The following is a 19,105-nucleotide window of genomic DNA, read 5'->3' on the forward strand; positions in this document are numbered from 1 at the left end:
ACCTTGAAATGAATAAAAAGATGTGGGGCTTACTACTTTCAGTTGTTTTTGCTGACGTGTTGAAGTCTAGCATGGGTTCCAGTTTGGGTTCAGTTCCACCTGACATGCTCCAAGAAAAAAAAGAAAACAACATAACAAATCACTGACTTGTTGTTTTGATGCATTGACATTGAAGAAGTGGAAGAATTCATCCGTGCGTAAATTGGCCTAAAAAGTTGTAGGAGTGAAGCCATGAAACTTCAGGAAAAAAATGAGAAATCAAGAAAGAGCGTGAATGTGGTTTTAGTCATCTTTTAGAATAGAAATTAATGTTATTAATAAGCAAGAATGCTTCTGTCAGCAATTATGAAAAATGATACTTGTCAATGCAAATTATTAGAAATGTGTCTCTGCCTCATTCTCTTCTCTAGTTAAAGGTAGTGCTGAGTTTCCATGCAATGAATTAAGGAAACATTACATACATGTAGAGTGATTACTTTTGCAGTTGTTCTCATTGGTTTTTTTTTTTGGTTTTAAAGCTTTTGTTTTTAAATGAAGGTAATCTACAGTGTACATGTACCTACTAGTATCTTTAAATGCAAGTTAGTATGCCTTTTCCCAACTATTAATTAGTAGAAATGGTAATATCTCCCTGCATACCTTTGTTTATAGGCATGTTGCCTCTTCCTGGATCTTCCACCTTTAATCTTGAAGAAGAACTAGAAGAACTATGTAAGAAACTTCTAATAATGGAAGGTGAATAAAAATATGCTGTTAAATTAAATTTTGTGGTAAAACTAAACCAAGAATGCTTTTAAATACATTTAGTTCTCATTCAAAATATTTTTTTTGAAAGGAAATTTCACCCAATTTAGTTTTCCCTCACTCTGTGTTTTGCTAGAAGGGAATATTAAGATGGTAGAGGCTGAGGATGGTGAAACAGCATATAATGATGAACTAAGTTTTATCGGTGTTGATCTTAAATTATGCCTTAAAAAACTGACAATGATGTAGTTTAGATAGATTTTGTACATCATATACAATCAGTTAATCACATGTTGGTTTGACCTGTTATCGTGTCGCTATTAAAAGTAACACCATGAATTTCACTTTGTACCCTACCCCTGAGGGTTGACTCCCATTACTATGGACACCCTCGCAGGGAGATTAAATGTCTGAAATAGCGAAAAGTCTGTAATAACGGGGTGTGAGAGATAGAAAATTGTTTTGTTTCTTAACATATGAAATAAAGTTTCCAACGTGGCCTCACAAACGGGAAAGAGATCTGGCCGCAAGCAGGAAATTCTCATGTTCACACCCTGTTGAAGAATGGTTTCTTTTTTTTCCTTTTTCATAATGTCGCTTTATAGTATGTTTGTTAGGATTTTGGATGAAGCACTAGGTGTCTGTTATAGTAAGAGAAAAAAACAAGTGAAACTTCGTGCTGGGGGGCTTGAAAGTGTCTACATTTCGGTAAAAGGAAGAGTCCGTTTTAAAGGGAGTTTATTTCAGTCATTTCTTCATGCTTTTCTCCAGGGGCTGGCTCTTGTTTGCAGTGACGAGGTGTCTGTAATAGTGAGGGGTACACAGGGCGAGAGTCAACTGTAGGCTAATCCAAATTTGGCATTGTTTCACTCTCTACTTTAGCTAAGGATAGTATTGAGTCGGCATGTGGTAAAAATACATAATAGTTGTTTTCAACGATGATCGTGGAGCTATAATGAAGAACTAACACTGTTTTACTTTAGCATGACAATAATTTGTTGTTTGCACAAGTATATCTGTTGTTATCTTTTATGTTTAAAGTCAGACACTGAATTTTGAAAAGCTCTGTATACCTTTGCCCCCAGGTTCTCTCCATTCTCTCCCCACCACTGATAAGGAAAAGCTACAGCAAGTATCTGGGGAAATTATAATGCTGAGAATAGAAGGTGAATAGAAAAATTCATTTCTTGTCATTTTGAGGGAGATAATGGTACAAGAATGCTAATAACTGTCCATAAAGTTTGCTTAGGTTTAAAAAATAAGCTAATAATATTGAATAGGTGAAAACCGAACATTTTCGAAACCAGGTCATTATCAGGGTGATGATGACCTGGTGTCAAAAATGTTTGCTTTTTATATTTTTCAAATATTTTAGTCATGTAAATAGCTCAATGCCATGAAATGAATTCATATTTTTTTCAGGAAACACTTTGAGAGAAATTATTCCCTATCTGAGATATTAACTTTTTTTCTGTCCTTACTTTCATCCAAGAATACTGTGAAATGTTCTCAGCTGTTATTCAGTAACTTAGTTTTGTTAAGGAAAATATTTTTAATTCAGTTTTGACTCTTAATCCTCAATTTCAGTTAAAGGAAGTATTAAATTGGCTGTTGCATGTGATAGTGAAATATTACTTATAGATAGGTTATTTCACAATGATATAATAGAAAACTTGCATTATTGTTCTTTCACTTGACCTCGATACATGTTATCATGCTTTAACTTTTTATATCAGGTGAGGTACTTAGTGCTAAATATATTTCTGTGTACCTTTGATCTCAGGTAGTTTTTCTTTCCTTCAAATTGCAACCATTGATCTTGAGAAAAAACTAGCTGAACTACGTATGAAGCTTCAGAGGCTCAGAATGGAAGGTGAATATAAAATGTTTATTGATTCATTATCAGAGAGAAATAAATCTAAGAGTGCCGTTAAAGGCTTCCACCCCCGTATCGAATTATCACTTTTGAAGGAAAATTATTCCTTATTTAAAATAATCTGTTATCTGATTTTATTACTATTGATGAATGCTTCCACTCCTTCTTCAGATTATACATTTTCAAGGGAAACTATTCCTTAGTAAAGATGATCCCTCTTCCTTTATAATTATTAAGTGATATAGTTATCTAATACTTTCAGTTCTTCACATGAGCCTAGTACAATGAGAAGTGTTTGTTAAATGCCTGTTTTTAACCATTTATGCGAGGTAAGGCACTGAATGCTAAATACAGTGTATCTCTCTGTTTACCTTTCCCTTCAGGTACTTTGCCTCCCCCTGAACTCTTTACTGCTGATCTTGAAGATGAACTAGAACAACTTGAACAAAGAAAGGAAGGTGAGTGAAACATGCGTATTGGCTGCGTTGAACAGGGCAAACGAAATATGGAAAGTGATGCAAGGAAATGGTTATACTAGTATTTCAGGCTTGATTTTTTAAGTAACCAGCTGAAAGGTGAAACACTTTCTCTGAGTTTGTTATAAAGGGTTCCTATTATTTTCTCTCAAATATCTCAGCCCTGCATGCAACTTGCAAAACATCTGCGCTGCTCATTACATGTTGAAGCGTTGAATAATATGTATTTACTCCATATTTAATATAACCCCTCCTCTTATATAATGTTACCAACCAAGAATGGTGTTTAAAAATTCTTTAAACCATTTTGTTGTTTACTTCTTCTCTCAGGTAGTTTACCTCCCCCTGTTTCCATCATTGAAACAGCAACTAGACTACGCCAGGAACTTGAGAAAGTCAAGATGGAAGGTGAATAAATAATGCACATTTAGAGAAAAAACAATTTTAGTAGATTGCTATTAAACACTTCCACTTCTTTATCGAAGTATTTTTTTCCACGGAACTCCTGCACGCGCAGTCTTTTTCTGCATTAATTATTAACAATTGCAATGCTCATTGGAGGCCTAAGATATAAGTTACATTACTACATTGGCACCCAGCACTTAGATGGAGACTGTTTTCACGAGTGGTAAATCCTAGCAATCCAGCAATCAGCCGTCATGTAGAAAGGAGATAACCTCACATTGCACTAGAAAAAAATATTGTAGAAGAAAAGAAACAAAATACCCGGCAAAAGTGAACTTCTTTTTAGCACGTGTTAAAAAATAACTAGCTTCTTAGGATAAGCTCATCCTGGTCTTAGAAACTTTCAAATTTTGGTACATATGCAAAATTACAGGTACTGTCTCATGTTATGTGTAGTTTCGTGGTGCGCGCTTGCAGTCCTCGGGATTTGCACGTGCATCAAGTGCGCGGTACTGTCGTGAATCTTGGATACAACTCTAGCATTTTATCAGAGTGCTTAGCCATTTTTAATCGTATCCATTTACAACCTTGATGTTTTAAGGCCCCGCAAGCATCAAATTGTGCTCTAATTCAGAACAAGGTGTACACATGAAGTTTGTAAATTGAGTTTGTGTGTCGAACGTTGAGGAGCCTTTGTGTAAGCCACCTCAGAGTTACGATGACCACATCGCGCTACCAGAGGTTATTAGCTTTACCATATTGCTGCTTCAATAGTGCATATAGTACTAATGCATGTCAGTGAACTGTAATACATGTAGGAGGGTCTCAATGGGGCTAACTGTTAACCGTAATATAGCAAAAACATTTTGCTGTTATTCGTAAAAATTTACGAATTTCAACCGTTAGTCTTAACATAACATAACTGTTTATTCACAATTCAAATTTTAATGAAAAGTAAAAAGGAAGCAAAAGAGGTTACCTATTTCAAGTTTGTCTCCTAAAATAATTAAAAATTGCAGTAAAATAGTTAAAAATTTCCTAAAACATTAGTAAAATGGCGTCTGACTCTGTTCTTGAAAATGTTCAGAGTTTCTGCCTCTGCAACTTTTTTAGGTAAATTATTTCCTTCATTGACTATATTTGCACAGAAAGAATACTTAAAACTGTTTAGCTTTGCGGGCAATGGTTTAAGTTTATGGCGATGGTTGGTTCTTAATGGTCGAAAATCATGTGCAAATGTAAAATACTCAAATAGGTATAGCTCGTTAAGACTGTTAGCCGTCTTAAAGCACTCAGTAAGCGCAGAAAATAATCTTCTCTGATGTAGAGTTAGCCATTTAAGGACCTTTAAGCTTTCTTCATATGACATATCTCGGGCAATGTTTCTGATTGCTTATCTAGGTGTTCTGCGTCGTACTTTCTCTAAAATAGCCGAATCCTTTTTGAGGTGTGGAGACCACACTGGAGAGCAGTACTGAAGTATTGGACGTACTAAGCTCATGTAAAATTTCGAGAACAATTTAGGATTCCTGGGGCCCTTTGTTCGACTTATAAATCGGAGCACGCTGTTTGCTTTGTTTTCAGGCTCCATGATAGATTTGATTTGATGTGAATTCCAAGATCCTTAACTTATTTATTGATTTAAGGATTTGTACAAAGCAGTACCGAAACAAAAACAATAGGACATGAGTTCCCTACTAGGTTTAAGCTCCAACCCAACCCCCTCCTAAAATAACTTAATACTATGAATAGACTAAATAGGCTGCTTAACAAGTGCACGCAACAAGGGTATTTACCCGGCGACATTTAGGACAAATTATTTTAAAGGTAAGAAAGTAGTCTCCATCAAAAACGTTGAAAAGTCTCTTGAAATAAAACGACTTAAGTTTACGCTTAAAAGAGTCAATAGACTCAGCCTGCCTAACATTATTAGGTATATTGTTCCACAAATTTGCTATCCTATTAAAATAGAAGTCCCGAAATGTTGATGTATGATTTTTATTAATCTTAAAGTTCAGCCCTGAGCACGCTTGACGCATCTGACTCTTAACAAAGGAAAAATAGTAATTAAATGAACAAGTTAGATCAATATGACCATGAAGACATTTAAAAAAGAAAACTAAGTCGAGATATTCAAGCCAGTAATTAAGCGGCAATAACTTCAGTTTGATTAAGCGATCCTCATAAGATAAGTTACTACTATTTCTTTTTAGTATAAAGCGTGTAGCTCTTTTTTGCACATTTTTAACTAAGAATAAATTGCTGATAACAGACTGAGGTGCCCATAACTGAGAGCAATAGCAAAAGTGCGAACACACTAATGAACAGTAAAGACGCAACGGCGGAACACTGCCAACAATTCCTGCGCAGCTCCTTCTAATAAAGCCCAGTAACCTATTTGCTTTAGCAACTATCATGAGTATATGATCCTTCCGAGAGGTGTCATTTACGAGCACTACCCCCAAATCTTTTTAGTAGAGACAACCTCCACATCTATACCATTTATACTATAGCTAAGATATGAACTAATACGCTTCCTAGATATACGCAGATTACTGCACTTTGTAGGCTGAAAATACAATTCATTTGACAAGGACTAAGTTGTAAGTGAAACTAAATCCTACTGCCATTTCGAAAAATCAACATCATTATTTATGATCCTATAACATTTAGAATCGTCAGCAAACATAGCCAGCGTCGCACTATTAATTACATTTGGCATGTCATTTACAAATAATAAAAAGAGAATCGGTCCTTGAAGTGACTCCTGGGGTACACCTGACCCAACGCCAGTCCAATTACTGAAAGTTCCATTTATAACCACTCTTTGACGCCTTCCAGTTAGGTATGAGTAAAACCAGGCGAGTAGGGGATCATCGATTCCAAACGTTTTTAGCTTCAACACGAGCTTTGCCGGGCACACAGAATCGAAAGCCTTGGCAAAGTCCAAGTTAATTATTTCTGATTCTAGCCCGCGGTCCAGTGCATGACCAATATCATAGAATACTTCAATAAGCCGAGTAACGCAAGACTTGACCTTTTGAAAACCATGTTGAAAAGGATACAAGATCTTCTCAACGTGAGAGACAAGGCGCGAGGCCACACACCGCTCCTGAACTTTAGGGATCACTGGAAGTAACGACACGGGGCGATAATTTTCGACAAACTCTCCTTTCCCTCAACTATAACGTTAGATTACAAAGAGTTAACCAAAGAAATGTTTCTTTTTAACTCCTTAACAAGAAAAAGTTAGCCCTAACATGGCCAAAATTTTAACCGTTAGCCATAAAAGCCATCGCCCCATTGAGACCCTCGTGTAGCTCGTGCATTAAAGAACTTTTGCATGAATGTTCCATGTCGGAAAAGATCGACAAAACGTGTTGGTGGTATCTTTAAATGACAAATTTAAATTTGACCCCAAGCTTGTCTGTGATCTTAATGACAACATTGACTCTTACGTTGTCTTTTTAGTAGTTCCTCATTTTAATAATTTCTCTGAGCTGAGAATGTGACCTTAAGTACTAAAATAGTTTGTCTTTTTGTGTCCTTCATGATAGCATTAGAGAACGCCATGTATCCGACCATTAGATCAGGACTGGCGAAGTTTGATGTCAGTTTACCTGAGGAACTCCAGAATTATGTCAGCTACTTATTAAATGAGTCAGCCAAACTTCACTTCCGCAAGCAAGGTACTTAACATTGTTAAAATAAGCTTGTATTGGCTTTGAAACATATGTCCAGTTATCTATATTCGGTGGTAAGACTATTGAGAAATGCTAGGTTTGTGTAATGGTCAAGGAATTTTTCTTTTAACCCAGATTTGTGATCTTGTGTTGGGGTTTTTTCATTCTCTGTAGACCTGGTACCTTTATATAATCATCAAATGACCTTCGCGGTCTAATGCCCGTTCCTAATAAGGAAAAAAAAAAGATTTATAAATGAACCCTTTTATGAAGGCCGTGCGCGGTTGCACTGGCAGGGGCATGAAAAGCTGCAAGGCCAAGCGTGCGTCCACGTGAGAAGGAAGTAAAATGAGAAGAGCGGCGTTCATGAAATAAAAATCTGATTGACTGAGTAAGATCAAGCTGGACCCACATGAGCCTTCTACTCAGTCCATAAGTGCATAGAATTCTGATGTTAGGACTGGTCGCTTATGTGGTGTAACCTAAGTACTTTATGATCGTATTCTCAAGAAAAAGACGTCTCTTTCAATTTATCAACACGAATACTTCGTTGTTATGTTTGCAAAGCGAAAACAATTTTTTTCTCGTGTTCTTGAAAATGTTCTGAAACTTTAAAACCAGATTTGGAAAAAAACAACACCAGCAACTTCTCTCGCAGGCATTTTCGACTGCAGAGTTTTAGATTACTAGTGAGGGAAAAGATAATATTGGAATAAAACCTTATGACAATGATTTACAACTTCTCAAATGATTTGCTGACATTTTAAGACTTGGAAAAGAAGAAGAAAAAAGGTTTGGCTTAATGTTTTTGGTATCGCACGACATTTTATTGTTCATACTGTCCGTCTCCTTGTTTTCCCAACTGGTTTCCTTTGACTTGGGATGATTCAACAATAAGTCGAAACGTGGAGACTCGAAATTATTTTTGTGTCCAATTTGCCGAGGTATTTTCTGTGGTTTGTCAGTTTTTAGACAAAAACAATGTAAAGTTAGGTTTTTTCGCTGTAATGTTTTCAAGTAAAAAAAATTACTATTCTTTTGTTTTAATCCTTTAGTACTCCAATCACCTCGTGCCTTGGAGGAATTACGTGTAGCAATGGATAAAGACGAATTGAAAGCATTCCTTACTATTCACATCAGAGAAGGTGCATGGCAAGTGGTGCTGCTGTTTACGGATGAGCTCTCTATATCTAAACAACCATGGTACTGCTTTCGTGTAATTTATAACGAGGACGAGGACGAGGACGAGGACGAGGACGAGGACGAGGACGAGGACGAGGACGAGGACGAGGACGAGGACGAGGAGGTGTCTAATGAAGTGATATACAGTTCAATTTCAGGCATATTGTATGGGTGGCCAACAGAGTACGACCCTGATTTGATAACACTGTGTAAAGCGATCACCAACAGGGATTGGAAAGTAACCAGATTAATTCTCTCAAGGAGTCGGATATCTGATGAAGGTTTGAAGAACTTGAGTACAGCGCTTCCTCAGAGTGAACTTTACAGCTTGACACTGTATGGCATTGGTTTACAAAATCAAGGATTAAAACACCTGTGTGAAGCGCTGATCATTAGTGACTGCCATTTAACCAGCTTAAACGTCAGTCACAATATGTTAGGAGACGAAGGAATCATGCACTTGCGTGACGCGCTAGCCAGCGTTAACTGCAGATTAACCACCTTAAACGTCAGTCACAATAGGTTAGGAGACGAAGGAATCATGCACTTGCGTGACGCGCTAGCCAGCGTTAACTGCAGATTAACCACCTTAAACGTCAGTCACAATAGGTTAGGAGACGAAGGAATCGTGCTCTTGAGTAACGCGCTAACCAGCGTTAACTGCCATTTAACCAGCTTAAACGTCAGTCACAATATGTTAAGAGACGAAGGAATCATGCACTTGCGTGACGCGCTAGCCAGCGTTAACTGCAGATTAACCACCTTAAACATCAGTCACAATAGGTTAGGAGACGAAGGAATCGTGCTCTTGAGTAACGCGCTAACCAGCGTTAACTGCGGATTAACCACCTTAAACGTCAGGGAGAATAGTTGGGGAGACGAAGGAATCGTATACTTGGGTAACGCACTAACCAGCATTGACTGTACATTAACCAGCTTAAACGTCAGTAACAATTGGTTAGGAGACGAAGGAATCGTGCACTTGTGTAACGCGCTAACCAGCGTTAACTGTACATTAACCAGCTTAAACGTCAGTAACAATTGGTTAAGAGACGAAGGAATCATGCACTTGTGTAACGCGCTAACAAGCGTTAACTGTACATTAACCAGCTTAAACGTCAGTAACAATTGGTTAGGAGACGAAGGAATCATGCACTTGTGTAACGCGCTAACAAGCGTTAACTGCAGGTTAACAAGCTTAAACGCCAGTCACATTCGGTGGGAAGACAACGGATTTAAACACTTGTGCGATGCACTTACCAGCAGTAATTGTGTGTTAACCAAATTGAAAATCGGTCTTATTAGATTAGGAGATGGAGGAATCAAAGAATTGTCTGAGGTTTTAACCAACGGATTCTGTACATTAACAAGTTTAGACATAAGCAACAATGAATTTGGAGGTGAAGGAATCAAGCACCTGTGTAAGGCCTTGACTGATACCAACTGCAAACTACGGAGCTTAGACTACCACGGAAATCGGAATGTAACTAATAAAGGCAGAAAATATTTGTCTCAAATGTTAACTGGTACTGATTGGGAAGTTAGAGGAGCACAACTTTCCCGTTCAACTACAAAGTAGGCCAAGTAACAAGTCAGAGTCACAGAGACCTGACAGGTTCCTCCTGTTACGTTTCGCTTGTCATGAAATAAATTCCATTTTTATAAATGACAACTTAGAGATTACTGTTCAAGGTGCTTAATTAGATAACTGACCTTCTAGTCACTATCACTTGTTGAACGGAGTATTAAAAATGACCAGCAGTGAGGCAGTCGAAACATCGCGATCAAGAGTTTAGAAATGACTCGGTATCATGACTCAAACGATTATTAAACGTTCATTATTCGATAAACGAACTCCACTGTTTAAAAAAATAGACTACAAATGCAACTGCAATTTCGTATAACGGGTCTGTTGGCAATAATGTTATACCTTTTGTAACAAAAAGTTTTGAACTACAGGGAATTGGTTATACTGGTGATTTAGCTGTAAAAAGATGCCAAAAATATTAAATTATATTTTGGTAACCTATTTAATGAATGTCGTTGTTTTCTAAAAGAAAACTTTTAAAAAGTCCACATGAATTAGTGACGTATAAATAAGTAATAAGTAACAACATATTCTCAATATTTATAGGCTTTCGTATTTTTAGTGGGTAGACTCCAAAGGTATAATGTTTAAGCTTAATTGCAATACACTTGAACAAAAAGGAATGTTTTGTTCTGCCTTGTTCGTTTTCGAAGCCAAATGTAGGTGTTGTATACTCGTTCAAATGAGTTTATTTGGACTTTACCTAGTAAGTCATTTACGCAAAGCTTGTACTCTAACTTGTAATTTTTTTTCATCTGAGCTGATGATTTTATGAAGAGCAGAGTTATGTATTACTCTAAAATTACTACTAATGATAAGAAAGTGTCTTACGGGTTACATAGTCCTTATAATGTATAATCTCTTTTTCAATTTCCTGTAATAGTTCAGAATGTCGTCTGATTGATAATATTTCAATGTTCCAAAATTTTCAACTCTCAGTAGAAATAATATTTTACATATATATTTTATATTTTAGAAAAGACCAGACACTAAACTGCGAAGTATGTTAACCAAGGACATTAAATATGTACAAGGACTGCTGTTGAATTCGTATGTAATAAATGTTGTTTTATTTTTTCGATCCTCGCTTTTACTGAATCTGTCAACACGGAACACGGGCTGGAATAGACGTATCCGTTTTATTTGGACACGAAGGTTCATTTCCCGTTTGTATTTGGCCGAGAATGAATAGAAGTAACTCCCTCCCTGGTCAAAGGCAAAACTTTAAATGGCTTGCGCAAGAGCCTGGTTCATGGCTCTCAGTGGGAAAGTGTTGAGTAATTTTGGAAGGCAGGAACGCTCTTTCATAAAACCAACTGCTTGGGCTTAGCCTTAGACTTTTCTTCGATCCTCTTGCAAATTAACTGACAAAAGAGGTCTGTAGCTCTCCAATTTGATTTGGGCACCTTTCATGGAAAGCAGAATAACACCGAGCTGTTTTCAAAAATTAAACAAACAAACAAGCAGCTACGTTCCCGGCCTTCGGAATGATACCTAGTTTGAATGAATTATTAAACAAAGAGTATAAGGGCGAGGCTAGGGAGTTAATGCTACATTTAAAGGTTCTTGCCTGGATAAATGTCGTCGGGGCTGAAGCTTCTATGAGCTTTTAAGAGTCTGTCCGCGAGAGGACCGGGTAGGCATGACACATGCCATCTCACCGATTTCTTTCAAACTTTCACAGCTTATGAGAGTCGCTAAGTTATTCAAGAATCCACAGTGGTTCGGGCTCCCGGCTAATCCTTAGGGTATTAGAGCCACCACATCGAATCCCTGGGTAAAAGGCTAAGATTAGTTCGAAAAATGCACTTCCAACGGATCTCTCTCACACTGACAGAATGCGTGGATCTTAATCTTATCCTTAAGGAAACAATTCCTTAAAGTTGGGGTAATTTGATATAACTTCTGCCAATTTAGAGCAGTTAATCATTAACTGTGTCACGCAACTATTGCAAAATAGAAAAAATTAGGGTTTTTTAATTGCAAATATCTCCAATGAGCAACATTGTATGGCAACAAACATTGGAAGGAAGTATTGCAAGAGCCCCCAATTTCGGAATCAAGACAAGACCACAACGGCGTGAGCTACGTTCCCTTCTCTTTATGAAAAGTGCGTGGGTTGTTTAACGTCCCTTGCTAACCAGTTATGGCAACTTGAGGCTGAGATGCTGCCACATGAAACCCTCCAACATCCTTAGATGACTAGCTAGGTGGCTGAATCTCATAGAAAACCGTAGTAAAAGCTGTTTCCTTTAAGTTTTGCTGCAAAAACTTTAAAAAAAAAGTATGTATTGTAGAATCGTTTTTTGTGGCTTTTTTTGTGGTTTTTGCGTGCGCCCCTCTATCGCGTCCTATTTAGGTTTCAAAAAAATTTCGAATTTTCGACACTTAGTGGTCATATATAGTGAAATTCGTTTTGATTGAGTTTGTTTGAGCCGGAAGGGAAGAAATTTGGCACTCGGTCATGGCGCACGGACGTCGTTGCGCTTGGTCCGTCATGACCTCGACTCAAATATTTTCCGTCCGGCCCTTCCACTCAGGAAATAAGTAAATATTTTTTTTCTGTTGGAAATTGTGGAGAACTGTGTTTTTGAGGCTGTCCCATTTAAAAAAAGCTCTTTTCCATATTTTACACTTTTCAAGCTCTCATCACAAAAGATTCAAGGGAAAGTTGTTCAAAGTTTTGATGCCCACCATCCTGTACCTCTTCATATTTTGGAAAGAGTCTTTTTGCAACAGTGGCGTAGTCTATGGACGTATTTTAAAATTTCCTCTGCTGCGTTTTTTACAATTACCATCTCGGACTTAAAGCTCTACCTCAACTTCACCATCCGCGCGCTTGTTGACCGCGACAGAAACGTGCAATGACCTGCCCATAATCCCAAACCATTTTCTCTGTGTTTCCTGGTAACCAACCAAGGAGAATTTTAAGGCCAAGTTCAAAATTGCGAGCACTTGGTTATTGGCCAGGTTCTTAATAATAGTGCAGCGTCTCAAAGAGCTGCCCTGGGGATGTGCGCTATCCAAAATGAAGGGTCTAAGATTAGGAAATGGAGAAAACTTGTTCACCAAGGAGGAATAACTTTCATTTATCCATATTGCTAGATATTTAAGCAGGCTATTAGCCTTTAGTAAGGCCGATCTCCTGAATGGAGTTGTAAGTGCCTCCTTGGAAGATGAATATACGAGCAATACGTCAACAAATCTCACTCGTTTTTTCCTTTTTTGTTTTGTTTTTTTTCAATTAAAGGTTAAATGTATCAGGAACAACTGTTGAGTAATGTACCTAAAATTGGATAAAGTCTTCTCAAAATTATGGTGCATCGAGTAAAATTATAATAGGTATATAAAGTGTTTCATTTGCGTAAATTACATCTGGCAAACGTCGCTGTCAACTGCCGACGTCCATTACTCAGTTCGGTAATGTTTGATGTATGATAAATACATACATTTATGAATCATTTTTTTCCAATAGATTGTGTCAGCGTCACACAATTTCTATGATAAGAGACTTCTTAGCTTAGTAGCCATACATCTGTTGTTTTTAGACATTAGTACCACAAGAACTAGCGTCGGTGATCCCATTCTCAAATTGAAATTGAGTGACCAAACATTAGTTTATCAAAATTGCATAAATTGCATAAATTAACGTTAGAAGGTACGTATTTTAGAGGGAAATGATCACGAATCTTTTACAGAGGCCAAAAATGTTTTGCCCACAAATTTAGTGTTAAGGTAGGTCTTTGCTGTGATAGTATGTTTCTCGTCATACAATGTTGCTCATTGGAAATATTTGCAATTAAAAAATCCTAATTTTTTCCTTTTTTGGAATAGTTGCGTGACACAGTTAATGATTAACTGCTCTAAATTGGCAGAAGTCATATCAAATTAGCCCAACCTCATGGTTTTGGTTCCTTAAGGTTCAAACAACCATTGGACAAAGTAGGATTAAGATCCATCGCATTCTATTAGTGTGTGAGAGATTCGTTGGAAGTGCATTTTTCCAGCTAATTTTAGCTTTTACCCAGGGAGTTGATGTGGGGGCTCTAATACCCCAGGGATTATCTGGGAACCCGAACTACTGTGGATTCTTGAATAACTTAGGTGAGATGGCATGTGTCACGCCTACCCGGTCCCCTCTTGGACAGACTCATAATTCCAACAAGAGATTTTTAACTTTAATGCATTTGATGCCTGCACGAAATTCTTTGTCCTATCAACTTTCAGGAAGTTAAGAGGATAAGTCAAATTTTCCGATATGAAATATCGATTGAAACTATTTGCGATGGTGTTTTGATCAGTCAGAGTATCTGTACCAACTTAGAGTATCTCAAGGTCTTTTGTTCAATTTTTGCTGTCGGCTTCCTTTGCAATCTTGACGCTTAGTTGTTTAAGGTAATCTCAAAGCGCTTGGTTGAATGACGTAATTTTTGTTCTATTATTCAAATGTTGGGAACGTTAATGCATTAAAAGTCCTTCCCGTTATAATATTCTGGCTCATTATTTTGCTTTTTTTGAAAACATCTCTTCATATTCAAATCACCATTTTGGCGAGGTATTTTTTGTGGTTTGTCAGATTTGAGACAAAAGCAAAAACAAAAAACTCTGCAAAGGTGATTTTTTCGCAATTATGTTATCAGGTAAAATACTGATATTCTATTTATTTTAATCATTTAGTACTCCAATTGAAATTTCGTGAAGCAGTGGATAAATACAAATTGAAAACATCTCTTCACATTCACATAAGAGGAGGTGCATGGCAAGTGGCGCTGCTGTTTATGGATGAGCTATCTACACGTAAACTGTCATGGGACTGGTATCACGAAGTGTGGGACGAGGACGAGGACGAGGAGATGTTTAGTATACCGTTATACAGTTCAAGTTCAGGTATATTGAAGGCGTGGTCAACACAGTACGACCCGGGTTTGGTTACACTGTGTAAAGCGATCACCAACAGGGACTGGAAAGTAACCATTATGATCCTCTCTAGCAGTCGGATATCTGATGACTACAGCAGTTACTCAGAGTGAACTATACAGCTTGACACTGAATGACATTGGTTTACAAAGTCAAGGATTAAAACACCTGTGTGAAGTGCTGATCAGTTATGACTGCTGTTCAACCAGCGTAAACATCAGTGACAATAGGTTAGGAGATGAAGGATTAATACACTTGTGTAACGAGCTCATCAGTGTTAACTGCAAATTGACCAATTTGACCGTCACAGGGACCTTTTTTGGAAAAACAGGATTAAAACACTTGTGTGATGCACTGATCAGCACTAACTACAAGTCAGTAAACAACTTAAACGTCAGTTGCAATGAGCTAGGGGAAGAAGGAATAACGCTCTTGTTTACTTTGTAGACCAGCAGTAACTGCACATTATGATGATTAATTACTAAAAAAATGGCTCTACCTCATAAAAATGATCCCGTCCAGGAATTTCTTGGAAATAACTCTCCCTTTATACTGTTACTCATTTAATACTCTCGTTTTTAGGCTAAATCCATGTTGAATTCCCGATCAAGAAAATAGTTTTAAGTTTAATTTAGCACATTCGACACCTCTTTTCCTTAGAGTTGACTTAAGGTATAAACATGTAGTACTTTTCATCTTCCGCAGTGAATTTGTAATTAGATAACTTATACGACCAGCACGTAGCTCTTTCAGGGGCGATACCCTGGGTACGCCCTTCTCCGAATTTTGTGTTTATTCTGCTGTTATGCAACAGCCTTCAAGGACTATTTTCTCTAAAGATATCTTTTCGAGTATGATTTTAATTCTGTTAGTAAGTTTATCATAATTTTTATGTTATCAATCTTGTTTTTGTTTTACCCGAATTTGACTGTAAGACCAAGAAATTTAAGTTAGAAAGACATTTTGTAAAGTGTAAACATCGCGAAGGTATCTACGTTGTGTGCGAACTCCGCTCTGCGCAGTTTAGCGTGATCCGCTAGTTAAGTGTAAAAGCATGACGAAGGTTAGAGATTGACAGCTCAATAAGTGTCACCTTTATAAGCGGTGACCTACACTTTCCTAGAAAGATCAGAGCTAGTCCCCGTTGTAATAAGTTGAGTGATAAAAGAGAGAATAAATGAAGTAGTTTACTGTACGACGAGTTCAGTAAACTGCGAGAGCGAATGAACACATTTCCCTTCAACACCAAATGAATGAGAGAGAAAGAGGAGAAATCAAAGTCCGCCATTTGAGCATGATTTTCCAGGTCATTTTTACCTGCTAATTTATGACTTCTGCATTTATACAAAGCTCAATCCATTTTAGACACCACTTGTCACCTTCTTATTTAAGACGTGTAAGTCAGTAAGGGGCCAGTCTATCGCCTGGGGGTGGGGTGGGGGTGGAGGATTTTGGGAGATAATATGGATTTCAGGGGGAGTGGAGGGGGGATCAGTCGTTGTTAACAGGGTATAAAGAGGGGAATATATAGAATTAACCACCAATGAGGTGTTTGTGTTTGTTTAAGGTTGGGGGGGGAGGGGTGCATCAGAATATTACAGAGCCTATGGGGGGAGTAGGTAAATTTTAATGTGACACAACCAAATTCCTCGACCCCTCTTAGAGGCAATGAATAGTGACCAGTCCCAAAGACTCGTGTAGATTGATAAGTTTTCAGTAAGTCTGGGACTCAAAGCTCTATCAAAGACAAGAGACTTACATGTCGGAGAGCTCCTGTTTACCGGCGACTCTGTCCTAGTTGCCACTGATACTGATAACATGAAGCAAATTGTACGGCACCTAATGATCTGCTGTAACTCTGTCAGATTAAAAATTGATGCCTCAAAATCAGGACTTCAGTCCGTGAAACTCACGGGATCTAACTAGTCTGAATAGTCTAACTAGTCTAATCAGCATCGTTGCAATGCAATAAACCGATTTTTCAACTGATCTTCGGAAGATAATCGTACTTGAACAGCTTGTTTTGCGTCTCAGTGCTGTTATTGGTGTTAACTATGTTTGTCACTTGCTGCTTTCGAAAAGCCTGTGCCTAGCGAACTTTGCATGATAGCCACGTGTTAGATAGTTCTGAATACTTCATTGGTCTTTGTAAAGCCGGGATTCTTTCAAAGTGTTCATTCGCTTTTCGAATTTGTCTACTGTGTTAGCATAGGTGATGCTCTTCATAAGCTCTAAAATATCTCTTGCTCAGCAAACGAAAGGCCATTCTTCTTTGACTTGGACCAGCGGTACATTGCTTGTAATCTATGGAAATAACAAATGTAAACCAAACTTTTGGGAAGTTGGTCTTCGAGGGCAGCGATTTCTGCATTGAAATAATCCACCATAAAGTACGCCGGATTCCACACTAGGTTCCATCCCTTGATTATGGCAAGTGCTTCACTTATAGAGGCTTGATCTTCGGACTGGCACATGAATTCAGCCACAACCTTATATCCCACGTCAGTATGTACACAAACAAAAAAAGTGGAATTGCGTACCTTGTCGTTTTATATGTGGCGTCCATCAGGGCCAGTTCACTACCATATCTTTCAAGCATTCGTTGTTGCCATGGCTGTTGATCTACAAAGAGGAAGGTTTCCTCAGCAGTTCTAGGTCTTGATTCATCTTTTTCGTTAATGACAGCGTCTCTGGTTCGGTAAAAGAAGCTGCTTTTGGGAAACTTAGTTTGCCAGTCTTCTATTTTTTTACCCAATGCCTCTTGGTTGTCATCGTAATACTTCACTGCTGAAATCGCCTTGGCAATGTGGTTGTGCACGTCCTGGCGACATGGGTAGTATCGCCTATTTGTTTTCTTTGTTCTTCGTTCCTCGGGATGGCCGGAAAATAGATCCTCTCGAACATATTTATCAAGAGACCTTTGCACCTCAGAAAAGTTGGTTATGTTTTGGTTTACAAGGTCGTAGATTTTGTCAACTACACGTTTATCGACGTATTGTCCTATCTTGGACGAGTCCCCGACAGGGTGGTTGACATGGGAGGAGCTTAATGGGATCTTCAGATGGAACCGAGTCGAAGTACTGAAACTAAACCCTAAGTCACTCTTCGGTTTGTCATTGAATTCTTTTAGAATAGCCCCGGCCTCTTAGCCATCACCAAGCTATCATCCGACAGGAACTTTGCTTTGTCAATGAAGTAATCGTTGTACTCCCGAATACATCGAATCTACATGACGGCCGGGCAATCCAATTTTCTCGAATTCTGCGAGTGTACTCTAGTTTTTCTTGCATAGTCGTGTACATTAGCATTGTTACTCTTGCAGGTATAACTTCCTAGGGCATCCTAATTGATACAGAAGATTTTAATATAGGTCACGGCTGTGTTCTACAGGGGCAAAGTTAAATTACATTATTTTTCCAGCAGCGACATCATCTGGGACATCGTAAATGGAAAATTAATCAGTCAATTTGAATAAACTTAAATTCAACCTCTTGACTCTCAGTTTCTGTTATCATTTCTCGATTGACCTCTTTTTTTACTTAAAATTTGAATATTTGTGAATTCATTTACTGTAATTGTAACCAACCTTTGTAGATCCATGTATACAATGTCGAATTTCACTGCCAGAGATTGAAAAGGGTTGGCCAAACAGCTGTATGGGGACATTTCCGCGGTTGTTTTTCAAATACGGGAGGTGCTGTCGAATGAAATCAGATAGAGTTGTTAAGCAACATGTCTTATTTCCGGTTTACGTGCAAAAGTGGCAATAAGAACCAGACCTTTGACCCAAACCTTTCAACCAAAGCCACTTTTGGCTGTTTCTAAACCAAATAGACCTTTTAGGTAGAGATAAATGAATAAAAAATAATAACAACAGCGATAACAACAAACACGGGGAAACTGAAATGATAACATAATTAATATAAATATAAACATGTAGTTAAGAGGTAGCATCTTGCAAATCGCGTAAGACTGCCTTCGAAGAAATTTACCATAAATTCTGAAAGACGGCGATTCTTCTCTATTAAATTATCCCTGAATTAGGAGAATCAGGATAGGAAACCGGGATCTTTGCACTTTAAAATACTGAGAGATTATATACCTGTTTGAGAAAATCTGGTGTGGTTTTTCTCTTTTGAATGGCTTTCTGTAAGTACATAACACGTGGAGTTCAATGCCTGAAATGAAACTAACAGCTCATCCATCTCTACTCTGTTTCCCTCGAAATATCCAA

At 37.8% G+C, this 19,105-nt stretch overlaps 1 protein-coding gene and 1 pseudogene across 2 annotated transcripts in view; one reads left to right on the forward strand and one right to left on the reverse strand.

The window, feature by feature from the left end:
• The window catches only part of LOC131792876 (uncharacterized), a 70,314-nt gene extending 59,279 nt beyond the window's left edge, over positions 1–11,035 (forward strand). For both annotated transcript variants that reach the window (XM_066170856.1, XM_066170857.1), the window contains exons 17-23: positions 652–735; positions 1,830–1,910; positions 2,528–2,617; positions 3,004–3,078; positions 3,427–3,504; positions 7,059–7,190; positions 8,240–11,035. In XM_066170856.1, coding sequence (XP_066026953.1) covers positions 652–735; positions 1,830–1,910; positions 2,528–2,617; positions 3,004–3,078; positions 3,427–3,504; positions 7,059–7,190; positions 8,240–9,945 — 2,246 coding nt within the window. In that variant the 3' untranslated portion in view covers positions 9,946–11,035. The remainder of the gene's footprint in view (positions 1–651; positions 736–1,829; positions 1,911–2,527; positions 2,618–3,003; positions 3,079–3,426; positions 3,505–7,058; positions 7,191–8,239) is intronic.
• A 5,723-nt stretch (positions 11,036–16,758) lies between these two features.
• On the reverse strand, positions 16,759–18,605 carry LOC136282876 (uncharacterized; annotated as a pseudogene).
• Positions 18,606–19,105: the final 500 nt, after the last annotated feature.

Source organism: Pocillopora verrucosa, chromosome 8 (genome assembly GCF_036669915.1).
Source record: "Pocillopora verrucosa isolate sample1 chromosome 8, ASM3666991v2, whole genome shotgun sequence".
Taxonomy (NCBI): Eukaryota; Metazoa; Cnidaria; class Anthozoa; order Scleractinia; family Pocilloporidae; genus Pocillopora; species Pocillopora verrucosa.